Below are 12781 nucleotides of genomic sequence, written 5' to 3'. Positions count from 1 at the left end.
CAGTTCTACAGTACAATGGAATAAAGTGAAGTAACGTACTGAATAGCAGAATTAACTACTGCTCAGTTTGTAAATTCCATCAAACCCTACTTTTGGTCACATAATCTCATTGTAAAATTTGTCGCAAATTTAGATTTTACATAAACTAAGTCACAAAAAGTCATTCTGATTCTAGAATAAGTGTTCACATGAGGAATTACACTGGCATAACTATAGCAGTTTAAATTAACACCTTTCCTTATACAAGTATAATTTTTCCATATAGACAAGCCCTTATTTCCCTGAGAGAAATTAAAAAATTAAAGAAAGTTTGTAAACAGTGAAAGTATAGTAGACTTCTACAATTCTTTCAATTTTAACAATCTAAGGTATAATTATTAATACTGTTTTTATCTTGACAGCATCTCTTTCCGCTCAACTTGATTTCAAGTTGTGATCTAAGGGTTACACACGCAGTGTATTTTTTTTATTCAAAATGTGCCAAAAATGTTACACTATTGATTAATTGTAATATGTGCATTCTACCCAAAAAGGTAAAAAAGTGGCAAGTTGGAAACATTAGATATTAAAGCCCGTTATGGGGCAGACAAAAATAGCACACATTTTTCCATTCTGTCCTAACAATTATATCAACCCTGACCTGGACAGGCTATTTTCTTCAGAGCTTAGAGGTAGTTAACATGATAACAGAGTCTTTTGGCTCCTTCTACTTTGCCAAGAGGCCCAAATCAAACCCAATTATCTTTATTACTGGTGCACTAAAGACTGAACTGAAATCACTACTACCAAAAATAGGTAGTAACTGATTTGACAAACTGGCAAGAGACCAAAGTTGATAACTTACATGCTTCTTGGGTAGACTCTTTTCTCTCCCCAATTCTCATGTGCTCTCCCTCCACCCACCTTGCTTCAATCCCATTCTTGTGTAGCATCCTTCCCTGCAATTTCCCCTTTTATACTCCTTCCTTTTAATATTATATTCTTTCATGCCCTTGTTGTTGTTTCATCTGTGCTTTATTTTTCTTCCTTTATATTGTTTTCCTGTATTTTGATGCAGTTTACTAATAAAGCAGTGAAATTCTTTAAAATCCTACAGACAGCTTGCAAAAAAATCAAGATTTTAGTAAAGTTCATTTTGCTGTCAGCACAGTACTGCAGAGCAGAGGAGGTACAGAAGAGAACATGACTGAGTCCTGAAAAATACTGTCCACAATGGGCAAATCTTCAATTCAGATTGCTTGTCTTACTGCTTACTGTTAGCTAGCCCCAAACAATTAGGTTGATTTTTTTTTTTTTTTTGCACTCTGTTTAATCCTCATTGCTCAAGGGTACATGGTGGATTGATCTGGGTTCCCAGAAATAAAACACTAGTGGCCAATCCATTAAGCCTCCTTTCCCTGCCCTTGCACTAAAAGTAAATAATCCCCTTACGTCTCATAGCGGCACAAATTCAGATCCCACAGCCATAATATTTTCGTCCTGTAGCTTGATATTAACTCCAAACTGCTCAAATTCTATGCCCCCCAAAAAGAGAGCTACTCCTTAACTGATATGATTCTTTCTGGGTACAAGACAGGCACCCCTTTCTTCCTCCTCCAAAAAAATCTCTCTTGTCCAAAATAACTTCCCATTCACACAAGAAAGAACATGTGGCCACAATGCATGAATTATTTAAACACATTATGCTTTCAGCCCAAAAGCATCACTGAACTATTTTTTTCTCCTTTAGAATAATGCTGTCATCAGGATTAGAATAGGGGCCTCAGGCAACTGCTCAGATGTAGCAAAGAGAATTGGGTTCCAAACTGTGATGAAATACATCTTAATAGAAAAATTAGGGACTGTGCTTAGTGTTTAATCTAATGAAATATTTGAGCCATACCACAGACATAATCCTTCCCACAAATCATTGTGTACACGATACTTTAAAAGGGATTGAAATAATTCCACAAACAAAAAGTAAAAAACAGAAAAATCTTACATATGAATTGCACTGTCATATTATTGTTTGAGGTTATGAGAACCTGCATTACTAAAATGAAAGGCTGAGCAATACTTGTAGATAATGAAGCAAGTGGTATTATAGCACAGTAAAATAAATCAAAATATAAAATTATTAAGTCAAAGAAAACTATCTTACTCTTGATGAATATTAAAGAAATCTGCATTTAAAGAATTAGTGTAGTCCTAAATTTCACCCAGTAATATATTTAAGTATTAAAGGAATAGCAATGACAAATATGAAATGAGCATGTACATAACCCTTCAGCACACATGCAGATTACCTCTGATGAGATTTTTAGTTCCAGAGGTTTATGTAATGCATTTAACTAAGAAACAGGAATTATTTGTAATTACAATAATATTTGTAATTATTTGTAATGAGAAACTGGTCACTTAATTTTTTAAATAGTGGTGTTTTCAGTGATCATTTCTGAACTGAAATTTTTGAGTAAATTCCATCATTAAATCATAACAAACACAAATAGTTACAAATAGGAAAAAATCATTTTTTCTACGAAACTATTGGCTTATCCCTGCTTAAATATATCCGTGTTAACCATTTTAAGCAAAAGAAAATAGAGTCTTGTGTTATGGAATATTTAAATTCTATCTCATTAAAATATCCTTTGTAACCGCTTTGACAGCTTTCTTCCCTCCCAACAGAAATAAAGAAAAATGTCAGCCTTTTCAGAATTAATACATCTGAAGAAATCCATTGAAGCACAATTACATACAGCAGAATTTCCAGATCACACCCATAAGAGTGACATTTTTTATATTTAAAAATGTTACCAATAAATATTTACTTTACCTGACCATTACCAGTAGTTGCCATGCTGATTTCTGCTGCTCCTTGACCTTCATTCTGCCTCTCTGCTTCATGTGAGCCTGAATCATGCTTGCTTTGAGGTGCCCTCTGTTAATGCAAGAGTTTACGGCATTACATATAGAAATGGAGTACACTTTATCAGTCAAAGCTTTCTAAGCTGTGAATGCATCTATGTCGTAGCTTCACAAAGCCATTGAACTGTGCTTTGTATTTCATAACCTCTAGCCTCAATAATTAGCAACTGAGACTGACTGTCTTAGCAAAATTGTAAGATGAAAGCGAAGCATGTCCTCTGAGGATTATAGCCCTGTAAGACAAAGGATTTGCTGTGAGACACAGAAACACCATCCTCCACCAGCTGTGCTCACATCACTATCAGAAATAGAACAGAACTGGAGCAAACAACTGTCTCCTCTGCACTGTCACACAATCTATGCATTTACTGGAGACTAAGGCTAGTACAGTTAAATTATTACTTAAACTTCACAACCAAATACAAACACTTTCTGGGTGGACAGAATGATACACATATGGTGTATCTATACCATAATAAAGGAATCCACATTTTATTGTTAATGTGAGAAACACAAGTGTATCCATCTTAATGTGAACAAAGCTTTAACTATATGGTCATACCAAACCTAATCTTTGTATACTGAAATAAATACAAATGATGTAGAAAACCTGGTGAAAACAGACGCTTCAGTTCTTTATGGAAGTAAAATCTTCCTCTGTTTAACTGAATGAAAACTAAATTTTTGTCACTACCACTACCCCCTTCTGTTGGAGCTTCTCCTTGAGTCATTACGCAAAGTAAAACTATTTCCCCTTGTTTATTCCGCCCCCGCCCCACTATTCCTCGGACTTTCTTGTTAACTGCTGGAAATGGCCCACCTCGATTATCACTACAAAAGGTTTTCTCCCCCCGCCCCCCCCCACTCTCCTGCTGGTAATAGCTCATCTTAAGTGATCACTCTCCTTACAGTGTGCATGATAAACACTAATTTTTTCATGTTCTGTGTGTTTATAAATCTCCTCACTGTATTTTCCACTGAACGCATCCGATGAAGTGAGCTGTAGCTCACGAAAGCTTATGCTCAAATAAATTGGTTAGTCTCTAAGGTGCCACAAGTACTCCTTTTCTTTTTGCGAATACAGACTAACACGGCTGCTACTCTGAAACCTATGATTGCTTAGTTATTATTGATCTTCCCACTGTGGATTCACTCTCTTATGGCATGCCTTTTTGGTAGCAGACCCTTTACATTTGGGAAGGAGAAGCTGCTAAAGCCCAAAAGTGGCCATTTTACATGTGACTATTGCAGGCTGCACCTGGGTTAATATCAGCATTACCAACCCCAAACAGTGAAAAAACAGAAATCACAAGTCAACCTCCAAAAATCATGATTAAAATAAAAGATTAAATCATTTTTAATCTTTTTGATTCCTGAACTTCCCCTGCCCACCAGTATGTTTGTGAGACAATCACAACATTGTTGAGTCTTTCCAGTTTATAGCAAGTAAGGCGATTCTGGCTCCCAGTACAAGAGCTCTGGTTAGAGGATTCAACTGAGACTGGGGCCCTGTTGGGCTAGGCACTGTACAAACACAAAGTAAGAAATAGCTCCTGCCCTGAAGAGTTTACAAACTAGACCAAAGCATGGTGATGAGTTTAACATGTGGGAGCTGCAACTGGGACTCAACTATCCATTAGATGGGAACACCTTTTAATCTCTGCTGAACAGGGCAAGATTTAGACAGATGACCTAGAGGCGAAAACCTTTATTGCTCATTAGCTATGCCCTGAGACAGTTGGTGAGAATAAGCCTTGCTTTCTGGAAAGATAAATTTATTAAATCAAGTTCTGACTTTTCTGGAACTTACCCAGGCCCCCTAGGTCTTCCACACTTTGAACACATGGCAAAATTTCATACATTTGCTCCGTATCTCAACCACATTCTCAGTCTGCTACACCTTGTTCTTAAAGGAACAGCTCGCATTAACCAAAAACACACACAAAATGCAACAGTAAAACAAATATTAACGAAACATCCAAATTCACTTCTAAACATGTTCTACAACATCTCCTTCCAGATGATGTCATGATATCCTCTCACACTGAGGATACCCCTGCAGAGGAGGGGACCCCAGTTATTAGGAAGAAACAAGTGATAGTAATGGGGGATTTGATTATTAGAAATATTGTGATGACCAAAATCGCACAGTGAACTGTCTGCCAGTTATGAAGGTTGTGGACCTCTTGAGACATCTAGATAGATTTATGTGCAATGCTCAGGAGCAGCCAGTGGTCATGTAGATACCAATGACACAGGGGGGGTAAGAGAGAGGTCCTTGAGGCCAATTTTAGGCTGCTAGGTAAGAGATTAAAGTCCAGGAAATCCATGGTAGCATTCTCTGAAATCCTTCCAGTTCTATGCACACAGCTAGATAAATAGGCAGAACTGCAGGATTTCAATGAGTGGATGAGACGATGGTGTTGTGAAGAGGGATTTAGGTTTATTAGGAAAGGGGGAAACTTTTGGGAAAGGAGGAGCCTGGAAGAATGGGCTCCACCTAGGCCAAAACAGAAACGGAATGCTGGTATGTAAAATTAAAAAGGTCATAGAGAAGTTTATAAACTAAGGGCTGGGGGAAAGCTGACAGGTGCAGAGGAGCACACAGTTTGGACAGACACATCCCTCAGGGCAGAATGCAGGGATAACATTTCTAGACACCAATAATGACTGCTTCTTGGAGCAGCTAGTCCTAGAACCTACAAGGGGAGGCAATTCTTGATTTATCCTAAGTGTTGCACAGGATCTGGTCCAAGAGGTGAATATAGCTGAACCGCTTGGTAATAGCCATAATGTAATTAAGTTTCACATTCTTGTAGGGGGCAATATACCAAAGAAACCCACCACAACAGCAATTAACATCAAAAAGAGGAACTACACAAAAATGAGGAAACCAGTTAAATGGAAATTAAAAGGAACAGTCAGAAGGATGAAATGCCTACAAATTGCTTCAAGACGATTTAAAAACACCATAACAGAAGCTCAGATTAAATGTATACACAACAAAACAAACAGTAAGAGAATCTAAATAGCAGAGTAAGAGGTGGTTAGAAGCAGAAAGACACCCTTTAAAAACTAAGCCAAATCCTACTGAGGAAAAAAAAAAAGCAACACAGACTCTGGCAAGTCATGTATAATTAGGCAGGCCAAAAGAGAATTCAAAAAGCAACTTGCAAAAGAGACAAACTAACAGCAAATACTTTTTAAAATACATGAAAAACAGGAAGCCTGCCAAAAAGGCAGTAGGGCCCCTGGATGATCAAGGTGCTAAAGGAGCTAACTTTAAAAAATTAAGGGAATTAGTTAGGAAAGTGGACTGGATTGAAGAACTCAAGGATCTGAATGTGGAGGAGGCTTGGAATTACTTTAAGTCAAAGTTGCAGACACTATCTGAAGCCTAGATCCCAAGCAAGAGGGAAAAATTCATAGGGTAGGGTTGCAAGGTGGATGAAGATGAGCAAGCATCTCAAACAGGTGATTAAGAGAAAGCAGAACGCCTACAAGGAATGGAAGATGGCAGGGATCAGCAGGGAAAGCTACCTCTTGGAGGTCAGAAAGAGAAAGTGAGAACTGCCAAAAGCTAACCAGAGTTGAAGCTTGCAAAGGGAATTAAAACCAGTAGTAAAAGGTTTTATAGTAGGGCTATCAAGTGATTAAAAAAAAATTAATTGTGATTAATCACACTGTTAAATAAGCTTAAAATCAAAAAGGAAGCTTACAAAAAGTGGAAATTTGGACAGAAGATTAGGGAGGAGTATAAAAATATTACTAGAGCATGCAGGGATGTAATCTGGAAGGCCAAGGCACAACTGGAGTTGCAGCTAGCAAGGGATGTGAAGGGTAACAAGAAGGGTTTCTACAGATATGTTAGCAACAAGAAGGTGGTCAGGGAAAGTGTGGAACCCTTACTGAATGGGGGAGGCAACATAGTGACAGATGATGTGGAAAAAGTTGAAGTACTCAATGCTTTTTTTGCCTCAGTCTTCACAGACAAGGGCAGCTCCCAGACAGCTGTACTGGGTAACACAGCATGGGGAGTAGGTGAGCAGCCCTCAGTGGTGAAAGAACAGGTTAAGGACTATTTAGAAAAGTTGGACATGTACAAATCCATGGGTCCAGATCTAATACATCCAAGGTGCTGAGGGAGTTGGCTGATGTGATTGCAGAGCCATTAGCCATTATCTTTGAAAATTCGTGGCAATCGGGGGAGGTCCCGGACGACTGGAAAAAGGCAAATATAGTGCCCATATTTTAAAAAGGGAAGAAAGAGAACTCGGGGAACTACAGACTGGTCAGCCTCACTTCAGTCCCCGGCAAAATCATGGAGCAGGTCCTCAAGGAATCCATTTTGAAGCACTTGGAGGAAAGGAAGGTGATCAGGAACAGTCAGCATGGATTCACCAAGGGCAAGTCATGCCTGACCAACCTGATTGCATTCTATGATGAGATAACTGGCTCTGTGGATATAGGGGAAGCCATGGATGTGATATATCTTGACTTTAGCAAAGCTTTGATACGGTCTCCCACAGTATTCTTACCAGCAAGTTAAAAAAAGTATGGATTGGATGAATGGACTTTAAGGTGGATAGAAAGCTGGCTAGATTGTCAGGCTCAATGGGTACTGATCAACAGCTTGATGTCTAGTTGGCAGCTGGTATCAAGCGGAGTGCACCAGGGGTCAGTCCAGGGGCAGGTTTTGTTCAATATCTTTATTAATGATCTGGATGATGGGATGAATTGCATCTTCAGCAAGTTCGCAGATGACACTTAGCTGGGGGGAGAGGTAGATATGCTGGAGGGTAGGGATAGGATACAGAGGGCCCTAGACAAATTGGAGGATTGGGCCAAAAGAAATCTGATGAGGTTCAACAAAGACAAGTGCAGAGTTCTGCACTTAGGAAGGAAGAATCCCATGCACTGCTACAGGCTGGGGACCGACTGGCTAAGCAGCTGTTCTGCAGAAAAGGACCTGGGGATTACAGTGGACATGAAGCTGGGTAGGAGTCAGCAGTGTACCCTTGTTGCTAAGAAAGCCAATTGGCATATTGGTCTGTATTAGCAGGAGCATTCCCAGCAGATCGAGGGAAGTGATTATTCCCATCTATCCGGCACTAGTAAGCCCTCACCTGGAGTAGTGTGTTCAGTTTTGCTCCCCCCACTACAGAAGGGATGTGGACAAATTGGACAGAATCCAGCGGAGGGCAATGAAAATGATTAGGGGGCTGGGACACATGACTTACGAGCAGAGGCTGATTTAGCTTATTTAGTCTGCAGAAGAGAAAGGGGGGATGGGGGAATTTGATAGCAGCCTTCAATTACCTGAAGTGAGGTTCCAAAGAGGATGGAGCTAGGCTGTTCTCAGTGGTGGCAGATGACAGAACAAGAAATGGTCTCAAGTTGCAGTTGTGGAGGTCTAGGCTGGATATTAGGAAACACTATTTCACTAGGAGAGTGGTGAAGCACTGGAATGGGTTACCTAGGGAGGTGCTGGAATCTTCATCCTTAGAGGTTTTTAAGGCCTGGCTTGACAAAGCCTTGGCTGGGATGATTTACTTGGGTCCTGCTTTGAGCAGGGGATTGGACTAGATGACCTCCTCAGGTCTCTTCCAACCCTAATATTCTATGATTCTATGAATAGAATACTATTTTTATAAATATTTTTGGATGTTTTCCACATTTTCAAATATATTGAATTCAATTACAACTCAGAATACAAAGTGTGCAGTGCTTACTTTACATTTATTATTATAAATATTTGCACTGTAAAAATTAAAAATAACATTTTTCAATTCATTTAATACAAGTATTGTAGTGCAATCTCTTTATCACAAAAGTTAAACTTTTCAAATGTAGAATTATGTACAAAAAATAACTGCATTCAAAAATAAAATAATGTAAAACTTGAGAGCCTACAAGTCCACTCAGTCCTACTTCTTGTTCAGCCAATCGCTCAAAAAACCCAAGTTTGGTCACAATTTGCAGGAGATAATGCTGCCCGCTTCTTGTTTACAAGGTCACCTGACAGCAAGAACAGGCGTTCACATGCCACTGTTGTAGCCATCATTGCAAGATATTTATGTGGCAAATGCGCTAAAGATTCATGTGTCCCTCCATACTTCAACCAGCATTCCAGAGGACATGTGTCCATGCCAGGGGCAGGCAAAAGTTTTGGCCTGAGGGCCACATCTGGGGATGGAAATTGTATGGCGGGCCATGAATGCTCATGAATTTGAGGGTTGGAGTATGGGAGAGGGTGAGGGCTCCAGCTAGGGGTGTGGGCTCTGGAATGGGGCCAGAAATGAGGAGTTCATCATTTGGAAGGGGGTTCCAGGCTGGGGCATGGGGTTAGGGTGCTGGGTGGGGGAAGAGTAAGGGCTCTGGCTAGGGTTGCAGGCTCTCGGGTGGGGCTGAGGGGTTGCGGGTGCAGGAGGATGCTCCGGGCTGGGTCCAAGGGGTTTGGAGGGAGGGAGGGGGAACGGGGTGGTTCTCAGCCAATGGGAACTGCGGGAGCAGCGCTTGGCTCAGGGGCAGTGGGTGGAGCCCCCTGGCTGCCTATATTCATAGGAGCCAGATAGGGGACTTGCTGCTGCTTCTGGGAGCCGCATGGAGCAGGGGAAGCCCTCGACCCCGCTCCCCGGCTAGAGCAGGGCGACCCCCGGACCTCGCTCCCTGATGGTAGCTCAAGGGCCAGATTAAAATGTCTGGATGGCCGGATGCAGCCCCCGGGCCGTAGTTCGCCCACCCGTGGTCCATGCTGATGCTCAGTTCTGCTCGATAACGATCCAAAGCAGTGAAGTCCAACACATATTCATTTTCATCATCTGAGACAGATGCCACCAGCTGAAGGTTGATTTTCTTTTTTGGTGGTTTGCATTCTGTAGTTTCCGCATCGGAGTGTTGCTCTTTTAACATTTCTGAAAGCATGCTCCACACTCTGTCCCAATCAGATTTTGGAAGGCACTTCACATTCTTAAATTTTGAGTTAAGTGCTGTAGCTATCCTTAGAAATCTCACATTGGTACCTTCTTTGAGTTTTGTCAAATCTGCTGTGAAAGTGTTCTTAAAACGAACAACATGCTGGGTCATCATTCGAGACTGCTATAACATGAAATATATGGCAGAATGCAGGTAAAACACAGAGCAGGAGACATAATTCTCCCCCAAGGAGTTCAGCTAGAAATTTAATTAACACTTTTTTTTTAAACGAGCATCATCAGCCTGGAAGCATGTCCTCTGGAATGGCGGCCAAGGCACGAAGGGGCATATGAATGTTTAGCATATCTGACACATGAATACCTTGCAATGCCGGCTACAAAAGTGTCATGTGAACGTCCGTTTTCACTTCCAGGTGACATTGTAAATAAGTAGCGGGCAGCATTAACTCCTGTAAATGTAAACAAACTTGTTTCTCTTAGCAATTGGCTGAACAAGAAGTAGGACTGAGGGGACTTGTAGTCTCTAAAGTTTTACATTGTTTTGTTTTTGAGTGCAGTTATGTAACAAAAAAGATCTACATTTGTAAGTTGCACTTTCACAATAAAGAGATTGCACTATGGTACATGTATGAGGTGAACTGAAAAATACTATTTCTTTTGTTTATCATTTTTACAGTGCAAATATTTGTAATAAAAATAATATAAAGTGAGCACTGTACACTTCGTATTCTGTGTTGTAATTGAAATCAATATATTTGAAAATGTAGAAAAACATCCAAAATATTTAATATATTTCGATTGGTATTCTATTGTTTAACAGTGTGATTAAAACTGCAATTAATCATGATTCATTTTTTTGAGTTAACAGCGATTAATCAAGAAATGAAGAATGAAGAAAACAAAAAAGGAAGTGGGACCACTAAGCACTGAGGAGGGGGTGGAGATTAAAGATTATTTAGGCATGGCCCAACACCTAAACAAATACTTTGCCTCGGTTTTTAATTAGGTTAATGAAGAGTTTAGGGGTAGTGGCAGAGTGGCTAATGGCTATGAGGTATTGAGGTAGAAATTACCACATCCAAGGTGGAAGTCAAATTCAAACAGTTTAATGGGACTAAATTGGAAGGCCTAGGTAATCTCCATCCAAGAATATTAAAGGAAATGACACATGAAATTGCAAGCCCTCTAGCAAGGATTTTTAATGAATCTGTAAACTCGGAGTTTGTACCCTATGATTGGAGAATTGATAATACTAATTTTAAGAAGGAGGGGGAAAAAAGTGATCCAGGAAACTACAGGCCTGTTAGTTTGACCTCAATTGTATGCAAGGTCTTGGAACAAATGTTGAAAGAGAAAGTAATTAAGGATGTAGAGGTGAATGGTAATCGGGATAAAACATAACATGGTTTTACAGAAGGTAGATCGTGCCAGACCAAACTGATTTCACTCTTTCAGAAGATAAATGATTTTTTACACAAAGGAAATGCAGTAGATCTAATCTACCTGGATTTCAGTAAGGCATTTGATACAGTTCCACATGGGAAATTATTAGTTAAACTGGAGAAGATGGGGATTAATATGAGAATTGAAAGGTGGATAAGGAACTGGTTAAAGGGGAGACTACAACTGGTGTTACTGACAGGTAGAGTGTCAGGCTGGAGGGAGGTTACTAGTGGAGTTTCTCAGGAACTGCTCTTGGGACCAATCTTACTTAACATTTTTATTACTGACGTTGGCACAAAAAGTGAGAATATCCTAATAAAATTTGCAGATGGCACAAAGTTGGGCGGTATTGCCAATTCGGAGGAGGACCAGAATATCATACAAGAAGATCTGGATGACCTTGTAAACTGGAGGAATAGAAATGGGATGAAATTTAACAGTGCAAAGTCATGCTTTTAGGGACTAACAACAAGAATTTTTGCTATATACTGGAGACTTATCAGTTGGAAGCAACAGGGGAAGAGAAAGACTAGAGTGTATTGGTTGATCACAGGATGACTATGAGCCACCAATGTGACGTGGCTGTGAAAAAAGCTAATGCAGTCCTAGGATGCATTAGATGAGGTATTTCCAGTAGAGAGATGGAAGTGTTAGTACCATTATACAAGGCACTCCTGAGACAGCATCTCGAATTCTGGTCTCCCATGTTTAAGAAAGATGAATTCAAACTGATACAGGTGCAGAGAAGGGCTACTAGAATTATTTGAGGAAAGGAAAACCTACCTTATGAGAGGAGAATCAAGGATCTTGGCTTGTTTAGCCTAACAAAAAGAAGGCTGATGGGAGATATGATTGCTCTCTATAAATACAGAGTAATAAATATCAGGGATACCATCAACACGTTTCGGCTCAAAATTAGGAGAAGGTTTCTAACCATCAGAGGAGTGAAGTTCTGGAACAGCCTTCCAAGGGGAGTAGTAGGGACAAAAAAACTAAATGGCCTCAAGACTGAGCTTATTAAGTTTTTGGAGGGGATGGTATGATGGGACTGCCTACAATGGTCTGTTGCCCATTGGCGACTGTCAGTAGCAAAAATCCCCAACAGCTGGAGATGGTACTCTATATGGGGAGGGCTCTGAGTTGTTATAGAGAATTCTTTCTCAGGTATCTGCCTGGTGGGTCTTGCCCACATGCTCAGGGTTTAACTGACTGCCGTATCTGGGGTAGGGAAGGAATTTCCCCTCAGATCAGACTCGGAGAGACCATGGGGGGGTTTCGCTTTCCTCTGCAGCTTGGGGCATGAGTCACTTGGAGGTTTAAACTAGTGTAACTTGAAGTCTTTAAACCATTATTTGAGGACTTCAGTAACTCAGCCAGAGCCTAGGAGTTTATTTACAGGCATGGGTCGGTGAGGTTCTGCGGTCTGAAATGTGCAGGTCAGACTAGATCAGGGGTTCTCAAACTTCATTGCACCGCGACTCCCTTCTGACAACAAA

The 12781-nt window shown here is 40.4% G+C and overlaps 1 protein-coding gene across 7 annotated transcripts in view; it reads right to left on the bottom strand.

The window, feature by feature from the left end:
* The window catches only part of APC (APC regulator of WNT signaling pathway), a 189218-nt gene that overhangs the window by 41709 nt on the left and 134728 nt on the right, over window positions 1–12781 (bottom strand). For all 7 annotated transcript variants that reach the window (XM_073344697.1, XM_073344696.1, XM_073344701.1 and 4 more), the window contains one exon: window positions 2816–2920. In XM_073344697.1, the coding sequence (XP_073200798.1) occupies window positions 2816–2920 (105 nt within the window). The remainder of the gene's footprint in view (window positions 1–2815; window positions 2921–12781) is intronic.

Source organism: Lepidochelys kempii, chromosome 5 (genome assembly GCF_965140265.1).
Source record: "Lepidochelys kempii isolate rLepKem1 chromosome 5, rLepKem1.hap2, whole genome shotgun sequence".
Taxonomy (NCBI): domain Eukaryota; kingdom Metazoa; phylum Chordata; order Testudines; family Cheloniidae; genus Lepidochelys; species Lepidochelys kempii.
The sequence above is the reverse complement of the archived record's forward strand: the minus strand, read 5'-3'. Positions and strand labels throughout refer to the sequence as shown.